At 35.8% G+C, this 25440-nt stretch overlaps 1 protein-coding gene across 4 annotated transcripts in view; it reads right to left on the reverse strand.

The window, feature by feature from the left end:
* The window catches only part of IFIH1 (interferon induced with helicase C domain 1), a 59773-nt gene that overhangs the window by 18755 nt on the left and 15578 nt on the right, over nt 1-25440 (reverse strand). For all 4 annotated transcript variants that reach the window (XM_078070898.1, XM_078070899.1, XM_078070897.1 and 1 more), the window contains exons 4-8: nt 15616-15720; nt 10015-10235; nt 3526-3736; nt 2052-2269; nt 744-860 (exon numbers count right to left, since the gene is read on the reverse strand). In XM_078070898.1, coding sequence (XP_077927024.1) covers nt 744-860; nt 2052-2269; nt 3526-3736; nt 10015-10235; nt 15616-15720 — 872 coding nt within the window. The remainder of the gene's footprint in view (nt 1-743; nt 861-2051; nt 2270-3525; nt 3737-10014; nt 10236-15615; nt 15721-25440) is intronic.

The raw sequence follows: 25440 nt of genomic DNA on the forward strand, positions 1-25440 counted from the left end.
TTATTTAATCCTAATATCCTATGAGGTAGATTTTCAATGATTATAATTATTATCAAGTACATAGAGCTAAAATTTATCATGCTTTTTATATTTTACAAAAGAAAGTATTGACATAATATACTGGTCATAATGTCCAAACTAACATAGTTGGTTTTTATAATCAGTGAAAATACTCATTGCAAAAGCATCATTAAAGTAAATATTTTACTTCTTTGCCATGTCAATGTTCTCTTAAGAAAGTAAATACGCAAATTAAGTAAGATTTCCATTATCATTACCAACTGTAATCTGGCCGCAACAAAATGGCTCTGCAAAATGTCAGAAAACCAGTGCGGAAATTCACCAAGAAAGTAAAAAGAATAAAATGAATTACAGTAATCACTCTAGTTTAGCTATACAACCTCTCTACCCTCACCTCCATGCTCACATGTAGTCAAGCTACTCTTCATATAAACTGGAATACTAAAAGAAGGCTGGAAGAGAGAATTCGCAACAGTGCTTTGTTGTCTAACAATTAAAAAAAAGAATAAACCTGTAACTTATTTTGCTAAAAATTTAAGATAATATTCTTCAGATGGTTGGTATAAAATAATCTTTGCATCTTTCAGTTGAGTATGGTATTATAATGAATTGTTGAACACTACATCAAAAATTAATGATGTACTGTATGTTGGATAAATGAACATAATAAAAAAAACAAAAGAACAAAAAAACCTAATAAATATAAAATTTTAAGCACATACTTCTCTGGTGTCATCTGCAATTGCAAACTTTTTGCATGGCTCTTTTATTTGGTCTTTGAGTTGATCAATATTTTCTTTCACAGTTTTAATGGTACATGCATCGAGATTGGCACATATCTGGAAAAGAGATTTTTTTCAATATTCAAATATTTACTTTTCCTTTTCAACTGATTCAATGTAGAATTATTTTTCATATAACAAATAAGGACCATGACTAACTAAATATAGCATTTTAGTATTGCTCTACTGTGGATCTGATTAACCAATACGTTTATCTCTATGGACTAAAAAGAAGCATCTAAATCTTGTTGGTGGATAATTCCAGAAAAAGAAGTGTATTTATTTTCATTCCTTAAATTCCATTTGCCGGCTGGAAAAACTGACATGGAAACAATGTAGCAAATTACAGAGATCGGCAGAGAATGGTAATGAGATAACCCTATCACATAAGAGATTTTAAAGGTCATCTTGACATCCCTGGAAGAGATTACCACCCTTTTCTACACATAACTAGGACAATGTAAAGCTAGGAGCAGCCAAAGCCTGGATGTGCCTGGATCTAGACTGGTATTAGTCCTTAATCCCATAACAAATTATATCTTGGAACAAATAATTGTGCCTCTGTCTGTTCTACATGATTTTTACTAAATTCAACGTAAAAGTAAGGGACTTAAAATATAAATGCAATTGCCTTAGTGCCAACATACTTCTTGGGTTACTCTGAATTCACTGAACAATTGAAATCAACAATAGTACTTTATGTGGTGTTACCATTTGGGGTCAGCTGACAAGTAGTACAACCGCAACTAAAGATTCTCGTATCTCCATTTTCTCATTTAATTTGAATTACCCAGAATCTGAGAATCACACAGAACAAAAAAGGCACAGAAGAAAATATGCAATTTTGAAACTCATGGAGTATTATGAAAATTAGAAATTTTCATAGTTTGTGCATATTTCTATATCAAATGGATCATCAGGTTTAACAACAGGAGTAGATATTTAAAATAAGGTATTTCATTTGTCCCAATTTTTCATTGATTCTATCCGTACTCCATAATTTTTGTGATATTTTTCTGTACCATAGTAATTTATTAGGGCATGTTACTGTTTTGTAGAAGATTGAATATGTTTAACTAAAACATACTGATTTCACTTAACTGATGATCATAGAATACCTTCTTTTATGCACTCCATGGCACTTGGACCTAATCTTACTCAAGAAGCCCAAGAAACTCTGGCATTTGCTTTTAGGGTTTGTTGTTGTTGTTGTTGCTATTGTTGTTTTACATAAAGTTAATGGCTTACTTGTAAAATGTGTTCCTTGGCTTCAGCTTGCCTTTTGGCTCCTCCAACACCTGGCGAAGCTGTTAGTCCTAGTATCTGAGGTAGAGGAATCACTGGTTTGCATTCTTTCTTGAGTTTATTGTTTTTCAACTTCTGTTTCAAGTAACGCCTCATGATGTTATTATAGACTGCTTCTTTGTTGGTGTGATGGCATTCATCAATGACGATGAGGGAAAAGTCTTAAAAGAAAATCCAAGTGGTTCATTTGTCCATACCAGCAAGGTAGAGTGAAAAAAAAGTACCTTAAAGGTAGTAAACTGCACTGCGACGGGGGTATCTTTTCTTGAGCAGAATCCTGGCACAGACCTCTCACTTTTTTAAAGATTTTTATTTATTTATTTATTTATTTGAGACAGAGAGAATGAGAGAGAGAGAGCACATGAGACGGGGGAGGGTCAGAGGGAGAAGCAGACTCCCGCCGAGCAGGGAGCCTGATGCAGGACTCAATCCTGGGACTCCAGGATCATGACCTGAGCCGAAGGCAGTCGCTTAACCGACTGAGCCACCCAGGCGCCCGGACCCGACCTCTCACTTTTCAAGAGGGCAATGGGACTATGTTAGTCTTCCATACATCCAGAGGTCCAGGTATATTAATTATGAAACTATTATTGTTAGTTATTATCCCTACTTAAGAGATTAATTTCAGAAAGTTTATAAAGGTAAAAAGTGTTACGGGATGGAATTCAATCCCTGCCTTATTCCCCACAATTAATCAGGATTACATTTTTGTTCTTTAATAAAACAATTTAATTTTAAGTTGATGAGGGTTTATTTTTATGTCAAATAAGAACCATACCATTTAAACAGAGATCATTTTGCCTTGTTTTAACACTGCATTTAATTATTACAGTTATTATAATGATTATTTATACTTCTTTCCCTTTCTCTCACTTTCTCTTCCCTTCCCCCACAAAATAGAAAGGATTATATTTCATTCTATGGAAAAGATGGCATATCTAACAGTAGCCATTAGCATATGAAAATATCCTGTTGGTACCTAGAAATAAAAAGTAAATGGAAAGTCCAGTGAGTGCTTGATTTAATACCATATTATTATGTAAATAAAGTGATCTAATTAAAAACATATCATAATTTTTGTGTTTCCCCAAGAAAGTAGAAGAGTTTTAATGAAAACTTAAGCAATGAAAGACAATCTAAATCAGAGATAATCTTTTTATTTTTATTTTTATTTTCTTTAAGTAGGCTCCACGCACAGCGTGGAGTCCAACACGGGGCTTGAACTCATGACCCTGAGACCAAGACCTGAGCTGAGATCAAGAGTCAGACACTTAACTGACTGAGCCACCCAAGCGCCCCTAAATCAGAGATAATCTTTTTAAATCAGCATTTTAAAAATTATATAACTAATACAGCCTCTGTGCTATCGTCAATATCACTAATTCTTCTTTTTCCAAAAATAAACACTTCGACCAACCTGAAAACTGGACACCATCATCTTCTCCTTTTTCTGAATTTAAAAGGGAGTTTTCAAGGATTTGAGCTGTACTGATGATAACATCATAGGTTTTGACAACTTCTGGAAATGATATTTTTAATTGGGTATCTCCACTTAATCCAATTGTATGATACCATTTCTTCAAAAATGGTTCAAACTCTTTGCGGAAGAGCTGTTCAACTAGTGGCACCTTTAAAAATGACAAAATTAAAAAGAGAGAGAGAGCATGGTCAAAGAAAAAGGAGTATTGATCAAAGGCCTACTACGTGGCAAACATTATCAGAGGTGTTTACATTATCAGTTAATTAAGCATAACAACCTATCCATCATTACATTCATTAATTTGTCAATAAGCATTTACTGAATGCCTGTTAGGTGTAGACATTGTATCTGAGACATAAACATGTTTAAGATATGGGTGACAACTTTGAGGAACTCAGTCTAGCTGAGCACATAGACTAAGACTAAGCAACAAAAAATCACAAATTAGTAAAACACAGTGTAATAATTCTCCCATAGAAATATATACAAAGTGACAGCAAAAAGGCAGAAGTAACTGAGTACTCAAAAGAAGGGTTGAGAAATAATTTTAATTTGTAAATCATGAGTCAATGACAAGATAAATTAAAACCAAGGCTGGATAAGAAATAAATTCTGAATTCACAGATCAGGGCCAGGCTATAAAGGGCTGTGAATAACATGCAGAATATTTTAAATTTAGTATAATAGTTATAGGACCCTTGTGAGTTGTTGATTTATTCCTGCTGTTTGTTTTGGGATGGGGCCAGAGGCAACATGCCTAAAAAACTGAAAGGAGCAGAGAACCAAAAGTGAGGAGGTAAGACACTGCCTAGGAGAGCAGATGTGAGATGAAGGGGTAGACCACTAAAATAGCTTTGGTGGCTGAGAAAGAACAAAAGAGCAAACAGATCGGCAAAATAAGTGGAAATCTTTCAGAGGTGACTGGCATTACCGAAGGGAGTAGTTGGCATTGAGGTTACTCGATGTATTGGCAAGTCACAGTATCTTTGCATTCACTGGCAAGTCAAAATGCAGTTCTTCATGAAGACCCTGACCTGTTAAGACCATCACCCTGGAGGTGGAACCCAGTGATACCATGAAGAATGTGAAGGCCAAGACCCAGGATAAAGAAGGCACCCCCCGTGGCCAGCAGAGGCTCATCTTTGCAGGCAAGCAGCTGAAAGATGGCCACATTCTTTCTGACTACAACATCCAGAAAGTGTCAACCCTGTACTTGGTCCTCTGTCTGAAGGGTGGCTATTAATTCTTCAGTGTTGCATTTATACTCCCCAGTGATAGCATTACTCTGCATTATGGCCATTTGTCCCAATTTAAGTTTAAAAATTAAATTACCTTATTTCGCTCAGCATAAAAAAAAATTAAATTACCACTTTCAGTAATAGCTGAACCTGTTGAAAATTTTAATAAAGGTTTTGTTGCATGGTAGCAAAAAAAAGTCCTTTCAGCTGGCTCTCTGTATGTCACAGTACCTGCTGAAGGTGGTTCAGTTGACCCCTCAATGCTACACATTACCAGTCATTTTGAATACCTCCTAGATTAGGGAAAGGAATGACCAGGCCATCTTGAATGTTATATCCTCAGAGAATTTTTCCCACGGGAGCCTAGGGATGTATAGTGTGGCAAACAGAGAGTTGGCAGGAAGAGTTTCAAGGGCCAGCATCAAAGAGTAAGCATTATACTCCTCATAATATAATTACCAGATAATGTGATCAATGGTTATCTTTCCACTGGTCTGCAGAACATGTGTTATTCATCTTTTTACTTGAGGTGAGCCCCACTTATGTGTACAATGATGGCTGGCTGACACCCCTGGCTGAAAACAGTGTACAAAGAACAATGCTTTGTATCATTGTTCAGTATAAATAATGAAGTTATTTAAGAGTGAATGTGGAAAAGAAAGGGGTAAAGTGGAATCTATGAATTTCAAGGAAATAGTGCAGACCCCAAATCAATAACCAAGTTGGTAAGTGGGAGAAAATAATACAAGGTGAGAAAAATAAGAAGAGAAACTTTCCATTAGTGTTTTTTTTTTGTTTTGTTTTGGTTTTGGTTGTTTTTTGTCGAAGTCAAGTCTCTGGTCCATCTGCCACACAATCACTTGAGAGATTTGGAAAATGCAGACTCCTGGGCCCCACCAAAGGGTCACTGAACCTAGGGACCATCTTTGGGGACACAATTCTGTGTGCATAACCTGCACTTACATGAAACCTCTCATGTGACAGTAAGTCTTTAGAATGTGAGAACCGCAGCTCTTCTCTCTCTTACACAAAGTCATTTCTGACATATTTTTCTAGAACTATTCTTTTCATTCTACTTACACGAGACAGAGGAAATAATCTGAGGAAGAAGTAAGAAAGACTCTGAAGTAGAGAATGAAAATTAAGCTTAGTGGGAAGAGATAGCAAGATCCAGGGGAGAGAAAGTCAGCCCTGAAAATGACTCCAGCCACTTACTTATTATGGGACCTTGGACAAGTTACTGAATCATTTCAATCATTTCAATTTCTACATCAATAAAATGAACATAATGTTAACCTATGGTAGCACTGTTGTGAAAATTAAATGAAATAGAGGCTGTCATTTTTCTGGTCCTCAGAAAACTTCCCTGATATTTTGCTGATCCTTTTATTCCAGCAGTATAGTGAAAAAAGAAGGCCAGTTAGCTTCAGAAGATAAGGGTTCAAGTTTCAGCTCTGCTGCTTATTGGCAGGATGAGCCCTGACAGACCAATTAAAGCCTCAGAGCCCCAGTTTTCTGATGGGTAAAATGAGGATAATTACGGTTACCTCATAAAGTGCCTGTGTGGATTTAATGAGATACAATAAAAATAATTAATATTGTATAATAAAGTGCAATACAATATTATCATATTATTAATAAACATCTCTCATTTCTTAGAGTGTAGATTCCTTAGAATAGGATCTGCCTTTGATTTGTCTTTAAATCCCCTCATGCTGCTGAATGATTTAAGAATCTCTATACCATGGAGTGACATAGCAATCTGGGGTTCTGCCCATAAAGGATGAGTCAAGACCTTCCAAAGAAGCAGTATCTTCTGGTCTACAGAACAAAAATAAGTTTTCACAGGAGGTAGCAGGTGTTGGAAATCCTGATACTCACTCTGGGTGGCGTTGACTTCCTACTGAAGGACACAGAGAAAGCCAGATGCAAGTCTGACATGGCTAATTGGGAGGTGTGTGGTCCTCTTGGAGCCTTTTCCTGAGATGTGACAGAGTGCCTGCCAAGACTAATCAAACCCAACTGCTACCCACTTCTGCTGAATCATATGGGGCTGCATTATAGCATCTGAAGGAACCTGGGATTTATCTCTCGTGATGTTGAAGCCCTAGATAGGAAATAGAAAGTCTGGGAACACAGGTGGTGTTTTCATTTCTCCCTGCATTTGAAGGCGATAACTTTGGAAAGCATGGAGGCAGGGAGATGAAAGTAAACGATGTTAGAGGGGACAGGATTTCTCTTTTCGAGATCAAGGGTTACAATACCATCTATTAGGCTAAATATAGAACTAAGGTTATGTGACATACAGGGCCAGACTCAAATGAAGAGAACTGAAGCTCAAGTTACTTTAAAATTGAAAGAAATGGGATGATAAAGTAAACAATTATGACATATATGGAAGAACTAGTGGAGAGATTTCTAGTAATTCCTAGGGAAAAACAATAGAGAAGCAGATGATGAATTAGACTTATGTCCTTAAGTGTCTACACAACAGTGCAGTGAATACGAATAATTAGTGAGGATAATTTAACATTTAAACATGGCTGCAAATGTGGATTTGTAAGAATTACCTAGATCCAATGGGATGAAAGATTTGTGATGAGCATACAGCACTGAAAGAAGGAGTCATTATAAGAACAAGTTGCATTAGATGCATACAAAAACCTGAGACCTGCAATGATCAATCAACATGCATAAGATGAAGAAATGAACGTTTGCATTTGGAAATTAACTGCACAAAGATAACTTAAAAGAATTTTAGTTTAGCAGATTTTCAGACAAAGAAGAAACTGAGGCTTTTAGTTTATGGCAAACTCCAGGTGAGTCTGTGAGTGCCGGCACCAGTGAAAAAGGCAAACCTGGTCATGGGCTTAGAGTCACATCTCATCTCTCTTCCAGTCTGCACCAATAAGACTGTATCTATAGTATTTTAAACTCTGGATGCTGTATTTGAAAAAGGTCCTAAATAAATGTCTCAAAAACTATGGGCACTCAGGATGATGAAAAATCTGGAAACCATGTTATATGAAAAATAGTTGAAGGAACTGGGAATATTTATCCCAGGGAACAAAAAGAAAAATGACTTAGGAGCCACATTGCTGCCTTCTCTATGTGAAGGGCAGTAGTGAGGCAGGAGAATTAATTCTTACACTGTATAATCACACTGGAAAGAACTCTAACCAAGTGTGGATTTCTGAGAAACAGATTTCGGTAGGGCTTTCCATCAGTGCCAGTCATTCAAAGAATGGATCAAGCTATCTTATTAAAAGCAGAACTTCCTGGATATCCCAGCCTATTCTACTCAGCAGAGGCGAGAGATGAAATGAGAGCTGGATGAGAGCTGGATCTTGAAGTCCTCTTCTAGCTCTAAGAGTTTATGACCCTGGGGCCTGATAAAAGAAGGGAAGGAAATAGATGAATTAAAAATATCTCCTAGGTGTTGAGGCTTCATGCTTTGGAAGAGAGGGTGTAACTAACAAAGAGACAGTTAAGGAGGGAAAGAGAGCCTTTAAGGAGGGAGATGGTGAAGGCTCAGTTTGAGGAAACTTCAGAATACTCAAATGGTCTCAAGAACTCCAGCTGAAGTACCTTCAAATCTGGTTAACTTTGTTCTTTTCTGTAAACCTGGCATTTAAGACCCTGTTCACTGGTTAAGGGGTTCCATTTAATTAGTTATGGAGGTGAGGAAGAGGGAGTGGGAGAAAGAACTAAAACTTACTGAGTCATTCCCAGGCTTGAGATACGTTATTTAATTTAAATTTCAGAGCAACTATATAGGGTAGTATTATTTTGTTCATTTTACAGATGAGGGAACTAAAGCAAGAAGTTAGAATTTTGTCCAAGGTCAAACTACTGCTGGGTAGAAGGTATATTCAAAGCTAGACTCCTTTTATTCCAAAAGATAATGTTCTTTATAAAGAGCATACGTGAAAGGCTATTCACAAATAAATTCTAATGTATCACTATTGTCACAAGAGAAATAAAACTGTTTTAATAGCAGGCATTCAAGTATAAAGAAGAGGTTTTTCGACTTAGCAGATACATACAAAATGCATTTGGAACTACATGATAGAAATTACTCAGATCATAGATTCTGGGTATGTTTCTTTGGTACCAAAAGGCAGGTTGCAACTAAAACCTTTGGCATAATAGAAATCCAAGAATATAGAAAAGCTGTATAGTCTATTACTATATTTTTGGTAAAGGAAATGATGAAACTCTAGTTATTGTAAGTAATAGAAAAAAGACTATGTCTGACCATGGAAATGTATACTCAATTTTACTCCACAAAAGTAAAGATTAATCTGCCCAATATACACATTTATAAATTAATAAACTCATTTATCTGAATAAAGCTCAAATAACTAGATTTTGATTTGCAGTGAAGAAGACTTAAACCTGTTTATGAAGATTGTTCTTTAAATACCCCAAAATATAAATTATTTGAGGAAAACCTCAGTTGCATTTCAAGTAACATCTATATATAATTCTTGAAAGTTAGTTAACTATTTTCCTTTTTTAAAAAAGTATTTTATTTATTTACTTGTCAGAGAGAGAGAGAGAGAGAGCACAAGCAGGGGGAGTGGCAGGCAGGGAGCCCGATGTGGGGCTTGATCCCAGGACCCTGGGATCACGACCTGAGCCGAAGGCAGACACTTAACCTACTGAGCCAACCAGGCGTCCCTCTATTTTCCTTTTTAACTTGATTTAGATCAGCCAAATTGTCACTTAATTTTTTCTTTGTCTTCAAACAAATGATATATATTCTGGTAAGGAGGACTTGCCACCTTTGACTAAGGGTCAACAGTTAAAGAGACTCCAAAAAACAATATCTGATCCTAGATTCCAGTAATATTTTGAAGTCATTCATGTCCACAGACATGATAACTTAAATTAGTGCCAGTTAACCTTAAAGAATATCTGGGTAAATGTATTATTCTTTACACATAAATAACAGCTATTTGATTTATGCTCTGGTGTTATGAAAAAATTCATTTTAAAAGCTAATAACTTGGATATTACATACATCTGTAAGAGCAAAGATTTAAAATAAAATAAATTACTTATTTTGACATTCCTTTTAATTACATTAAGTCTGCGTGATCCATTGTTATATATGTCATTTTACAAATGCGTCAGAAAAATAAAGTGAAAATAAACACTGTGGTATTATGTGCTATTTGGATACCTTATTGACAAGGACTATAACTTTTCCAGGTTCAGATGCTTTTTTCTTCTTGTCCAAGTGATCCTTGGCAATGTAAACAGCCACTCTGGTTTTCCCACTCCCTGTAGGGAGGCATATAATTATATTTTTCCCCTCCAAGGCTGGTTGGGCGACTTCCATTTGGTAAGGCCTGAGATGCAGTTCTGGCTCAGAAGATGCTCTTTCTGCCACATTCTCTTCATCTGAAGGAAATTAAAAGGTAGAAAAATAAGGGAACAGGCAATAAAATAACTAAGGCTAGCAAGTCTAAAACCCAGCATAGGCTTCTTGTGATTTAAATTCCTTTTCATGTGTCCAAACCAAACCATTTTTCTATTTTCTGTACCATATGGGTGTCAGCTCTCTGTTGGCCTCTCCAGGGTCGACCCAGGCACCCCATTCTGGAAGTAGCCTGGGGGCAGAAGTGCAGAGGGAGTGAATTAACAGGATGAAGGACAGGAGGGGAGGCAACATGGGAGAGTCTTTTCACAGAGTGGGCAAAGCCAGGGGAAATTGCAAGAAGGGCTGCTGTATAGGATTGGCAGGAATGATTCTTAGTGCATCAGGCTTTCCAGCTCTTTGTTGAGCCCTTCTGCCCTACTTGTTTCTCTATAGTCTTGCCACCTACGAATCAAGAGGAACTGGGAAAGAATGAGTCATCGTTCTGTATCACCACTCCCCTTTACTTTTTATTGCGAAGAAGATATTATAGCTAATGGTACTTTCCCTCATTTGAAAAACTTTATCTGACAACCAAATACCCAAAAGCCTGCCTATCTATCTATCTATCTATCTATCTATCTATCTATCTATCTATCTATCTATCTCAAATATCTAAAATGGCAAAACAAAACAAAAAAAATCCTATTTTTGCCATGTGAGATAGGTAGATTAAACAGAAGCCATATTTAGGGAGAAGGGGAAAAACTTCCCCCATGTAAGCCTTTAACTGATAGGTTTTCATTAAAAGATGAAAAACGATTCTGTTGATTTAAACTGACTTGTGACTAATTTTGGCATTTAGTTTTAAATTGTGATCTTTATCACTTCCTTATATGTATTCTCCAAGTATTCATATTTTCCTGAAACTCAAAGTGTGATATATTAAAAATATTTCCAATTAACATAGATTTCTAAAGTTAAAATTCTCATAAAGTACTAACATGTATTAATTTTTTGAACATTAGAATAAAATTGTTATAACATATCTTGGTTTAAACATACTTTGTTTAAAAGTGATCATATTTATCTATATTGGCCAGGGGAAAAAGATCTAAAAATGTATAATCTATCATGTGGAATGCAGTAAAATAAATATTATATCAATTTAAAAGCCCATCTTTCGCTTTATGTCATCATAAGAAAAAATGAAATGACAGCACTTAGTACTTCATTACACATGAAGTGTTCCTTCTCTTATCAATGATTGCAATAAAACTAAACTAACAAAATCCCATTAACTTCACAAAAGTTGCTGATGGGTCCATTTCAGCAACTGGATGATTCTATTTAAATGGGTTTTAGCTTGTTGTGACAGCGCTATCTGCACAGGTAGGAAAATTCACACCAAACATCACTTAGTAAGAGTCATCTACTAACCTGGCAGGAAATTTGCCTTCTGTATGGATGAGTAAACAAAGAAGCAATACATTTAAGTTATCTTTGGATCATCTGCTGATTCATTTAATATGATTTTCAGGAAAAACCCATTTAAGATCACCAGCATTTAAAGAAATACATTTACAAGTTTGCTCTCCATGCTTGCTTTGAACTCTACAGCAATCATAAACATTCATCGTCTACTATATTTATGTAAGGTTCAAATTTATTTAAGAATATCTTTACTTCTCTGCTAAGTGGCTTTTATAGATTATCAAAATCCTAATATTCCACCTATATTCCCAGCATTGATTACCTCACTTTTCCCAAAGAGCAAGAATATTTGCAAAGGAAGATGTACTTTAAATTGTGTTTAATACCAAGATCCAGGAATTTACTTTTGCTAAATTGATATTTAGTTTAGGAAATTCCTTAAAAAAGATTAGCAAATTCCCTTTAATTTCACTCTTGGTATATTTTTGCATGAATTTAAAAAAAAATAATAAAATTCTGCTTCCCTCGCAATAGTTGCAGGTACCTCTTTAAATAATCAGTTTCCTTTTTTGTTTTTCATGCTTACTACTATATCCTTGGGTAACACAAAATAAAAAGGGAAACTTAGAGCAATTTTCTGTCTCTTCCCCAAGTAATCAAAGACGAAGTCAAATGAGTAAAACATCGATACCACTTATGCATCTTAGATATTTATTGTACTAATACATGTAAGATGAGTTAAGATGTTAAAAGGGCATTCATGTTCAAAATTTGATTCTGGAGCCAAACTCATGTTGTTTCTCTGCTACTTAACTCATCATGTACCACTAGTTCATTCTGCAGCAAATATTTACGGGGTACCTATTACATGCCATGCAGTCCCAGGAATATGGTCCTTGTGTCCAAGGACCTCAGAGTCTAAAGTACTATAATGCTGCCACTGAAAATGTCTGGCTATTAGATAGATAGCTCAATTCGCATCTGTACTTTTGAGTCAAGTCCGGGAAACTTGATAGGTAGCCCCAAGTTTAAAAGGGAAGCACAGAGTGAACATAGAAAAAAAAAATGAGAGTTGGATTCATTGTGAGAACAGCATCCAAAGAAGAGCTGGGTGAGTGCTAAATATTCAGCCTGATTCTTGCCTTATCACATCCTCTGACATAGGGATGTAAGAATTTATCCACATAAGCAATGAGAAGAGAATTTTCTCTTCTCTGTCACCAGAAGGAGAGAACTGAGCTGGTGTCGATGAGCTAGGAGCCAATTTCCTTTATAAAAGAAATGTTTGGGTTTTTGTTTGTTTGTTTTTTTGTTTCTTTTTGGCTTGCTTTGAAAAAGCAAAATCAATTAAATGCAATAATGAATGTAGTATTTAAAATATGCACAAGCTTTGAATAACATTGTGCCCTTCCTCTACAACAAATATTGATTGAAGACCTGGAAATTATACTATACCATATAAGTGGTCAAAAAATAAAATCAAATAGGACTTAAATAATAACATTTTATTGGAACTACACCATGTGGCACATTTCATTCTCACATTGATTTTGACAGCTGAGTTATTCTTGGAGAGAAAAGGTCTGTCACTGCATGTGTTTGAAATCGACAAAGTCTTCCTTTACCTATAGTATGTAACTACGGAAAAATACGCCATTCCAGCTGGACAAATATTAATAGGTACTACCTCGAAATAGTAAGGAAACACTTTCTACATATCAGGCCAATGTGTATTGCCAAAAATATTGCCACTTTGTGAGATGCAGTATATCTCTCTAAAAATGAGAGACAGAAAAACAAAAAAGCCTTCCATAGCATAATGAGAATATTTAAACTTTAAGAGCATCATTAATATGTTTTACTATGATGTAACACTTCCACAGAGGAACATAATGTTATGGTAGTGGGTCACATCCATGATCCTTATGTCCCACTATGTAATTGTTGAAGGTGGACCAAGGACATATGGGATAGAGTTCCTTTGATGTCAACTTCAAAAGTTAAAATATTATCCCAAACATTGTAATGCTTTTCAGAAATTCAACATATGTTTACCAGTTTGCAATTTATCTAATCCTTTTTTTTGCATTGATTTCTACTTCAGTCGTTATCATGCACCTGAGGGAAAAGAATTTCATAATTTTATAAATGCAGAATTTTACTACCCACTGTGCAAAGTAATTCTTTGTTTCTAAGCACTGACCCCATCTAGAACATCAATGGGTGTCCTCTGAAAATGTGTTTGTCTTCAAATGTATTTGCCTTTGAAAATGTATTTGCTTTTTAAAAGTAGGTTGTGTTCAGATTTATCACGTCTTTCATGCCACATTGAGGACTGAAAATCAGCAAATAGTTACATTTGCTAACAGCGCTAAATAGACAAAATGCCCAGCACATAGAGGATACCCATTTAATATTTATTGAATGAATGAATATTGTTGAAAAGCCCTTACTTAGACAAACAAAAATTAGGATGAAGTCCAGAAGCTTAAAACAACCATAAAGACTTTAAATATTAGCTAGAGCATATTTTGAGTTCTAACATCAATAAAATTTAATAGAAATGTTAATTATTAAATGTAACAACTGTATAACAAGTATGGAAAAATCAAATACAACCCACAGAAATAAGCACAGGGCAATAACTTGATAAACACTGAGTGCAGTAAACAGAAAATGAATTAACCCTTTAAAATCCTGGAAAGCTTTTAAGGCAGATGACCACTTTTATGTAAATGATTCTGTCCCTTAAGGACTCCTCTAGCTAAATTTCTGTAATTCTTCTGACAATGCAGGGGAATCTGAAGTACACAATATTCTCCAAGTGTTTTCTACAGCTCAATCAGAGAACAAATGAATAATAAAGTAATTTGTGTTTCTTAATTTGCCAGTTTCCTACTGATTCTTAGCTGGCCACATTGCAAAGCATTTTTTGTTTGTTTATAATTTGTTAATTCTAATTATGAAATAGTTCAAATGCACAGACAAATATGGAAAGGTGTATAACAGATACCCGAGGATCTATCACCTCTTCTTAGAAAATGTTAACATTTTAGTTCAGTAGTAATCATTGGAATTGCACATTCAAACAACAGGAAGAAGCAATAGGAAATCGACCAGACTGACAGAATTTAGGCACTCTGATAACAGGAAGTATTGCTGAAGTGTGGGACTGGGAAGAGGCGCTCTCATTTATTGTTGGTGTGATATCCAACTAATAGAGTAATTTGGGAAACACTTAATAAAGTCCTCATTTAGTGACAAAAATATTTTTTGGAAACTCTACTTCTATGCAAGAGCTATTTAGACAAATTGAAACTCTTTTAACTACATGTGTAATTTTTAGTTTTTCATTTTAAAAGGACTCCTGTTAATTGGGTGATGGGCATTAAGGAGGGCATGTGATGTAATGAGCACTGGGTGTTCTATGCAACTGATGAATCACTAAACTCTACCTCCGAAACTAATAATACGTTCTATGTTAATTAATTGAATTTAAATAAAATAAAATTTAAAAAATAAAACATAAAAGGACTCTTGTTACCTGCAGTTAATCTAGAGTCACAATCTTCTTATTGGCAGTATTAATTTTTTTCATTTAAAATGTATTTTGATTAAAAAAAAAAAGTAGGGCTACGGGAACACACGTACCAAACCGCATTCATGACTTAAATGCAGTCCACTTAACTGAAACAGAGGGCATAAAGAAAACAGATGACCCGACTCTATGGAATGTGGCATGTGCACATTCTTATCTACACCAAAAAAGATAAGGACTGGACCAAAAATGAGAGAGCTTGAGTCTAAGACTTTTATAAGTTGTACTTTTAAAGAAAGTGAATGGCAAAGTTCCAAAACGACTTCAACTGTAGAAAAGAATTGCTTTAATTGCATAAATCCATCAGGGAGGGTACGAACAGCCCCCATGCTTTCCACTATATGGCGTCTTATTTCACAGTTTTTAAGGTTTACACAACAGTTAGGCAGTACCTGAATCACTTCCCATGGTGCCTGAATCACTGCCCATGTTGCTGTTATGTCCAAGACTTTCATCTAAGCAGCTGACACTTCCTTCTGCCAAACTTGTGTCTGATTCTGCAAAGGAAAACATTTTAAAATATTTTTAAAATATTTCTGAGAATAAACGTATTTTAACTGCACACCTCTACAGCACACAGTACATACAGTTCAATGCAAGTGGAAAAGGCGCACCCAGACGATTATGAAGAAAAGGTAAGAGTTTCTGGCAAGCAACATTTAAAAACCCCACTATGGATGAGCAGCTGCTGGGTAGTGAATCAAACGCATATACCTACTTTAATGCACGTCCGATATGAGAGTAAATACAAACTTGTAAACATTTATCACTTTTGTTGTCCCCCCACATGGAAATTTTGCCCAAGAAAAGAAAACCTAGGCTTGATAATGGCATTGAAACACAAAGTATTATATAGTAACCACTGAGTTATCTTAACATAATCTGGTGGGGAATTAATAAAGTATAAAAAATTAATAAAGTACATGGTTCTGTTAATCGGTTATGAAAATAACAGTTCAGTGATAAACAGAACTTTAAAAATCTCAAAAAGAATTTGCTCAAAAAGAATCTCATTAAAGCCTAGCATTGCAGTTGTACTGGAAGCTTATGTGAGGTTGGAAATAAATGTTTTCCTTTGCTACAATTAAACTAAGCTTCCATCAAAAAGTTACAGTTAGGATGAACGGCAAGAGAATTCTCTTAATTTGTTAATCCCGATGTCTGGTTTTCAGTACTCAGTATCAGTTCCTTTTGAAATCTCTTTTTTTTTTTTCTCCTCTAGGGAAGACTTCCCTCTTTACAGTATATTGCCAAGGACTTATGCAATCTTATCCACAAGGATCAGAACTATTGCTAAACTGGTAAAAGTAAATAAAAGATGGCAACAAACGTCGGCTCTGGAATCAGGACTTAAGAAATTTGCTGTTGAGGTTGCTCTGAGCCTGGCTCGCCATTAGTTAAAGTGGGGCTGTTACAATTCGCCTCCTAGAATTTGATAACCATTAAGTAATCTTAGGTACAATCAGGTCTTAGCACTGTAGCTCAATTGCTGATGATTGGAAAATGAAATAAAAATCAAGGAGTTGGCGTATCGTTAGGGCACGAGTTCCATTAAATAATGTTCTTCTTACAATTAATAACATTTCATAATATTTATACTTGTTACATAATTATCACTTCATGCTAAAGCTCCCAAATGCACTAAATAAATTGCATTAAAGTAGCCTTTACCTACTTAAAACTAGTCTGAGTGTCACACATTCAGGGCTAGAAATAGAAATGGTTGAAAAACGCACAAAGTATATTTTCAATAAAACTTCTCTGGAGAGAGACAGCGTACAACTCCTCAAAACTACAAGTATCTTCTTTTTCCTTAACCAGTTATTTATTTATTTTTTTTAGTTGGTGCACTGAGGTATAATTTAGCCTTTTATGTATCTTTATAATCACTATTTTTAGGTTGTTCTTTTAGGTAGGTTCAGTCTGATGAGTCTGACAAATGTATACAGTCTGGCAGCCACCATCACAAGCATGATTTTTCTACCACCTCAGAAGTCCCCTCAGGCTCCTTTGCTGTCATTTCTCTCCTGCTGCCCCCTAGTAGTCCCTGATTTAGTTTCTGTCCCTACAGTTTGGCCTTCTCCAGAACATCTCATAAATGGATTCACACAGCATGTAACCTCTGTTTGACTTCTTCAACTTAGCATAAGACATTTGAGATGCATCCACGGTGTTTATATCAGTAATCTGTTCCTTTTTATTGCTGACTAGTACTCCCTGAGCATCGGAGACAACTGTGACATCTCCCTTCCAACTTGAATAAACCTAGTCAGCGGGAAATATAATGGCATTACAGCCGGCGCCAATCAAATATGTAAGACATCTTTCTTAAAAGTTAAAAGAAAGCTGGTAAGAGATTTGTAGAAAAATTCTCAATGGACATACATACTGTTTAAGTATATTAGCACAACATAAATATACTAATGTGAAAATACTGTGCCTACCAGTTGTCGTAGATTAGCTCTCAAACTCAGATTTGAGGAATCCCTTATGATCACAAGGGAAAACCTGTATATGTCACTGAGAGATTTTAAATATGGCACTTTGCAATTCCCAGAGGTATGCCTTGTTAGAAGCTTAGAGGCGAGTGTGGGATAGAACTGTCAAGCAGAAGAGTGTTTTGGGCAGATGTACTGATGAAAAGAGAATATGATTTATAAGGAAAAGGCAAGGTGTAAAATGAGATGGGGAAAATGTCATTGCAAGGATAATTCTAGATCTAGAAATATAGACTAAGATTTCTGAAGCAAAAAAGTAAATTTTGACATGCTTTTCATTTGTTGTTTTAAATATGGTATGAGAACTGAAGGTAATACCAAAAATACTAAAAAATACTAACAAGTATTATCTAAAATCTAACCCTGTATCTTTACATTTCCCACTAAGTGTAATACAAATGGAAATTACACTTGATTTTCATTTCATTTTCTATTCGCTAGCAGTTAAACAACAATCTTAAAAGTACTTTGTATATATGTAAAGTCAAGGTTTTCCCCAAGCTTTGCTTTAACATATGTAAGTTTGGGGGAGTTGTTTAGTGCAATGTGCATGATTAATTTATAAATATTAAAGAAAGTTGCTACCAAAAATTGGGTATTATTAAGTGTATTACATGGATTATTTTGATCTTACAAACAAATTTGCAATGTGTCAGGAAGACACTGAGCTCGGTGCCTTCACAGATGTAAATTACACTTTAAACCTCAACATCCTATGTGGTAGATATCCATTATCACCTTAGTTTTACAGATGACACAGTGAGGCCCAGAGAAGTTAAATGATCTATCCTGATCACACAGCTAGAATGGGGCCGAGTGAGAAGTCCCCATTTTCTGAATCCAAGCCTGGTATTCCAGTGTTTTTTTGATGATTTGTGCGAAGCTTTATAAACAAGCAAACAATCCTATAGTCAAGTGTTCAGTGAAATGAAAGTTGGTTATTGTTGTTGTTGTTTTAAAGCATATGGACATTTTCATTGTAATGTCAAATTTTCTATCATCTTGAAACAGTTTATCTTCCCAAGGGGGGGGGGGGAAGTAGAGAGATTGTCTTATTTTGCTAACATTTCTGATTTCATCAATAGACTTTCGTTTACTTTGTATTTAAATATCCACACAAATTTTGAAATTTACTTTTCTGCACGCAAATAAAAGGAGGAACACTTCCATCCTTGTTAAACAAAATTAATTGGAATAATTTTGCTAGAGATAATTATAAAAATGAAAGTGAATATATAGAGGTCTATTTCTTTGTCATTTTGAGGATATATAAAATCTCCACTTTCTCAACACAAAAATAATTTTGTTTCCTAGGCAGCGAATTCTTATGCATTTGATATAATTTTTTTTTATTTCATAGAAAGAGAAATACTAAAGGAAATAACTTTAATAATAAAAGAAAATATATTGAATCTCCCATAACATTAAGAATGTCTTCCCCAGAGATTTTCTTCCTGCATTCACTTAAAGAAGTCATGTTTTAAAAATCACACAAACACACACACACATAAAGTCAGATCAAGTGATTATGTGATGCCAAAATTAAACCAGGCTATTGAGTTTATAAGCCAAGAATTCCTGCCACTGATTTATATAGGATTATTTTGTTTTATTCTTTGCACTTTTCACAGTATGTCAATCTGGACTTATGTCCTGATGAAGAAAGTCATGTCTATGATGTTAAAATAGATCAGATAAAATAGAGTAGTCACTTGGAGGCAGGGTGTTGCCATGAAAAGAACACTGTGCTAGGAGTCAAGCAGATCGGCCTCCAGATCTGAGCTCAGCCACTGCTAACAAGTGACTTAACCTTTTTTTCTTAAATTATTTTTTAATATAGGTAGCAGTTTCTACTTTCTCATTTATCTTGAGAATGATTCCGTTAGATAAAGGAAATGAATCATGAAGAGAAACAAATCTTAAATTCTCATGAAGTTGCTACTTAAATGGTCTTTGAATATTGGAGTTATATTATATAATAAGTTTAGTTAACTTTTATATAGGTGTCATTTCCTCTAGGGAAAATATCAAAGCTGGCTACAAAACAGATTAGAAAATGCTGGTAATTTCTAACTGTTAAAAAAAAAAAAGCAGTTATTTATATCAAACTCTTTTGGAATGAAAGAAAACGATACTCATCCAATTAAAAGATAGGATTTTCTGTAATAATTTTGTAAACAGCACAAAAAAAGAACAGCTCTGTGTACAATGATAGTAAGTGTCTAAGACCAGTCCATAAGCCACGGAAAAAAATGCCTCATTTTGCAATCACAACTTGGAATATTTTACTAATAAGGCAGAAATATTAACTGGAATCTGAGAAATTTCACATTTAACATCTTCTAGACTTTAAATACTTTAGAATATTTTTAAACCATTTAGAAACCAAAAATATTGAAGTTAAAAAAATTCAAATGAAAAAAACCTCTTGGTTGAAGGCCTTTTTAGATCTATTTCAATGTAAAGTATGCCCTCTGCTGGAAAATGCTATTATAACAATTAGTTGGTAAGTACATCGTTCACTCAACCTAAGAGCTAAGCTTCCTTAGGTAAAATACAAATTGGTTCTTACTTCTATCCCTGCCAGGTAATGTCCCCCCTATTTTCAACCTAGATGTATTTCCCACTCCACAGAATATTTCTCCTTTTTCACCCCTTGCCTCAGGCTGTCATACATTCTCTTTGCTGAAAAGTGGTTTTGCTTTAAAACAGGAAGCAGTGCAAGGGGCCAGGGCTTCTATGCACATTGAGAAAAAAGAAGGGCACCTGCAGATCTCATTCACATGAGAGGTAGTGCTTACAAGGTCTGCAAATAGTCTAATTTCACTTGTCACCGTACTTTCATGTTTATTCTAGTTCTGACCTTGTGATGCATTTTAGCTTCACCTATTTAGCTATTACCCCTTGCCTGGCTTCGTAATCCCCGCAGCCTGAAATGCGGAAGACTACCCTAAAGATCCGAACACAGGTACACTTATGGGCACTCCCACAAAGATCGCACGGGCTTCCTAAGTGTGCTTGCTTTCGTACCAGTAATAATACCCCTTCTCTCTCTCTCTCTTTCTTTCTTTTTTTCCTTCTTTCTTTTTTAGGGTCCTTTTTTGATAGCTCTTATTGATACTTAAAAATGAACAACAGTTGGGTATTGTCCATATGGAAAAAGCAGGCTTTTTGTGATGAGTACATTTGGGACTAAGACGCGTCTTTATCACCCTCTTTCTTTTCCCTTCCTCCTCTAATGTCTCATTGAGATATACTAGCCAAGCTCTTCAAGACCACCAATAAAGTTATTTTGGACTCTTCTCCCACTGTGGGTTCCTTTGAATCTTTCTGTGCTTTTCTGTGGGCTCCTATAATTGGATCAGACACATTGCTAAGACCTCTTGTCTTTTTTTTTTTCTAAAATGCAAAGTATCCTAACACTCAAACACTCCTTTTCTTTTGAAATAACTTATCCTTAATCTTTTTTGAGAGGAAATAGATGACTTTTATTTTCAGCTCTATGTATATGGATTTGTGCGTGTGCGCGCACACACACACACACGCTCACATTTTGGTCTGTCAGATTCTGCTCTCCGTGCCAGGGAACATGTGTTCCCGCAGAATGGAGAGAAGCCACCTCCACCCACCTTGCATATTCTCTCCTGGATCCAAGCTTCTAGGAAATGAGTTCCCCAAAGAGAAAAAACTCTCCTAGAGCCACAGGCCCACATGGCTATCCATGGAGCTCCTTGCTCCTGTTTATAGAATTTATACTGCTGAAATGTTTCAGTCAGAATTAAATTTGAATTGTGTGTAAGTAATAGTGTTGGCTTAAATTGTATCATGTATGCCCTTTAGCCTTTGGACTTGGATCTCCATCTATAAAGATAGTTATTAGAATACAGGGTTGTGGGGATAATAACCATACTCACTAGAGTGACCCAGTCAGTAACAGAGACCAAAAGTCTCAGAGTAAAGCAGCTATGAGTGAAAAGCCAGATGACCACATGGGAAGTGAGTCTTGGCACTAGCAAGGTTTAGGGACGGCAAGATAGAAGACCAACTGGAAACTTCTTCGGCTGGTAAGCACCCCTCAGGAAGAGCTATTCAAGTTAGGCAGGCTTAAGCAAGCCTGAGGAGAGTATGGGAAGAGACACATTTAAAGGTGTCCTGGTAAATACTCAACGGTTGACTTTTTGAGGTAAAAACAAAACAAAACAAAAAAACATGATTTCAAAGTGTCTGCTAATTTCCATGGTGTAAATATTCCTGCCAGGGCTGATTTCAAGCTACCAGCGTGACGTCACAGAGTAGAGCTGGGAAGAAATGGGTGCGTCTGGCTCTGGCAAGCTAGTGGCAGCCAGCTCCAGCTCCCCAGGGTACACAGTCCTCGGATGAAGGACTCTACTATGAACATCATCTGAAATTATCTGGTGCACACTGTGCTAGTATTTCATAATTGTTCAGAGTATTTTGTTTCCTTAGGGAAATCATTTGTAAAAACCATACAGAAGCCCATTAACTCTGATCGATCTGAGAAGTCTTCTCTCCTACCACTGTCCCCCCATAAATGCTCCTCTCTAATCAAACTGTTCCCCTGCATTTTTGTATCATTTTGCTGTGTTTACTACAGCTGGATTTTGATGTGTTTATTACAGTTTGATTCATCTTGTATAGACTTTATTTTTCAGAGCAGTTTCAGGTTCATAGCAAAATTGAGTAGAAGTACAGAGACTTTCCTTAAAAGTCCTGCTCCCACACATGCAGAGCCCCCCTCATGGACACCCCGCACCCTAAACATATTTTGAATCTTCCTACACCTACACCCTTGCTCATAGTGCCCATGCAGTCTGAAATGCTGCTTACCACCTCTGTGCACAGATCCAACACAGGACCGGATGAACGGATGTCTCCGATTCCTCCTTAGGGAGGCTGTCTCTAGGTCTTCCTCCCTCCCAAGTCTTCCCTCCTTATCCTGTAACACGGTCTCCTTCACTCTGCATAGATAACTGTTTTTCTCTGGGGGCCTGGAACTTGTTTTCTGGAACTGGGTCATAAACTCCTTGAGGGTGAGGGCAATACCCCAGTACTTGGTTCTCTCAATAATAAGACCTGACTAACTCACCCTCTGGCTTCTAGTCCTCATCCACATGCCAAAATAGAGAAGGTAAGGCCTAAGCATCAGATTAAAATTAAAATTGTCGCCTTTGTTAAAATGGTGCAAAAAAAAAAACCAAACCAAACCAAAACAAAAAACGCTTGAGGTTTGTAGCCATAAAAGGATGTCATGAAAATAAATCCAGCACGTCTTAGCTGCACACCGGGGAGATTCTTTCTGCCAAAATACCTATGTCCTCCATCCTGAGAGATGAACAGTAACCCTCATAGAACTATTAAGCAATTGGAAGTCCTATAACTAACCTACATAGCTCCGGGGAGGTTTCAAATAAAATACAAACCTATATTAACTGCTAGCCAGCACTGACATCATCAGGGACAGCAGCTTCTCTCTCTCTCTCTCTCTCGCCGGTTCTCTCTCTTTTTCTCTTTTTCAACTCAAATTAATATCTGCCTTTTGGATTGCCTCAGTAGTATTTTTGATTCCCAATAATTAATGTAACTAAATTTAGCAAAATACAGAAGTGAAGGATGGTTACCTGAAGTCAAACCAATCCTGTAATAGTGTGGGTAATTCTGACACAATCTTAGATGCTGCTATATCAATTGTCTTTTCCACTAAGGTCTCAAGTGCTATATGGTAATTTTTTTTTCTAGAGATTCTAAAAATCTCTAAATTTCTAGAGGCTGGTGCTATAAAACATTATTCTGGTCCTCATGTGCAAGGATAAATTTTGTGGCATTTTTACAGAAATTAGTATAGACCAAATCTAAGATTGGACTTTGGTCTATAAAAAGGCAAAACAAAACAACAACAAAAAAAGTGCTATAACAGATTGGGCCAGGGAGAAGGAGGCTGTTTTATAAAGGTCAATTTTTAAACCCCTCCTACAGAACATGATCTATGCAAAATATATCCACAATATATTCCAAAGCATAATGTCACCGGATAAACCTAAGGAGTGGAACATATGGGGGAATATGAAAAAGAAGGTATTAAAGTCTGAAAACAAGCAGGTTGGTAAGCTCATTAGCTGGGGTGGAATTTTAAAATCTTCACGTGAACGAATATATAAATCAAAATATACACATGCATTCACAGTCATGCGCACTGTATATTCACATATGGCACACTCTGCAGTTACATTATAATCTTCCACACTGGAACAGTGAATTCCATTCTCTTTATAATGTAAAAGCGCCCTCTGCTGGCCAATCTCGGGTACTTGCACTTTCTCGTTTGATAACAGGAAGATCCAACATAGAACGATAAAAGAAGTCTGAGAGATTTTATGGGAAACTCTTCATCAAAGTAAGTTCACTGCAAATAAAAATTTTATTTTGTTTTGAATCTCATTTGCTTTGCTTTCATTTTATTCTAAGGCTTTAATCCCTAAAATAGTGTAATGTAAAAGTCGGTGTAAAATAACTACTTACTTGTTTTTGAGAAAGCAGTAATAGCAGATTATTAAATTAAAAATGATTGTACAATCAATTCTACTGTAAGCATACAGAATTAAAATGATCCAGATAACCTCGTATTTCCTAAAGTTATTTTCAACAGAAGAAAATGAATGTGGCTTTTTTGTCCCTCTGATGTTTTCTAGGGAGGTGTGGTCTAGAGAAACAGCACAGATTTCCAATGTTTTCTTGTTATAAGAGATGACCAGTGACTTTAGAAAGCAGAACTATAACATCCAGCATTAAAATTCTACCAACTGTCTGAGAACTATTCAAACATCCTTTAGAAATTATTGTGTTATTTTAGAAGAAGGCAAGTCTTAAAAATTGGTGTATCTTCATTATTAACCACTTTTTAATGGGAAGTAGTTGGAAGGAGGAAGGAAGAACAAATATCAGTCCCCAGGGTGGAGGCATGACAAAAGCGCTCTCCAGAGCTGCCTCCTAGGGAATCCTGATATATCACCCCAAGAGTGAAGGAGAAATGGGTTTAAAATTGGTTTCAGGGCAGGCGACTGTTACTAGTGGTAGTGTATCTTACCCATCAGGTGTGTTAAGGAGTCAAAGGGGCTAAAAAACAATATATAAGGAATCTTTGCATTGAAACTATAAATAATTACCACTTGTATGCACCAAGACTGTTATGTGCTGAAAAAAAATTTTAGAAACCTGTTCAGAAATAAAAATTAGAGGAGTCAATTTAAAATTAGAAATAATTCGAGTTACATTTTTTCCTTCTGCATATGAAAATTCATATTTATAGAATGTGTGCAGCTTAAGCAATAAGTTTCTTTCAATGTAGCATTGACTATATTTGAGCTATATATGAAATCTTAACCCTATATATTAGAATTCAAAATAAGGATTATACATTATCAATACCGATAAGATACGCAAACAAAATTATGCAAATGCATAGTACAGACTATGGGATACTTTCCCCTTTATTTTGACTGTTAATTCTATGAAAGGATGCCTGTAGGGGCAAAATCCTTCTACGGTAACTTTTGCAACAAAAACTTCAATCAAAAGGACACCAGTAACTTTCTTGGGCTAATGGTACTTTACAAGTTATTTATATCTGTAATTCTTAGTTCCGGAGAGCAATAAGGAAAGAGACAAACACTTGGAATGACCCATAGCATCTATCAGCAGTGG

The sequence above is a fragment of the Halichoerus grypus genome, chromosome 4 (assembly GCF_964656455.1).
Source record: "Halichoerus grypus chromosome 4, mHalGry1.hap1.1, whole genome shotgun sequence".
Lineage (NCBI taxonomy): Eukaryota > Metazoa > Chordata > Mammalia > Carnivora > Phocidae > Halichoerus > Halichoerus grypus.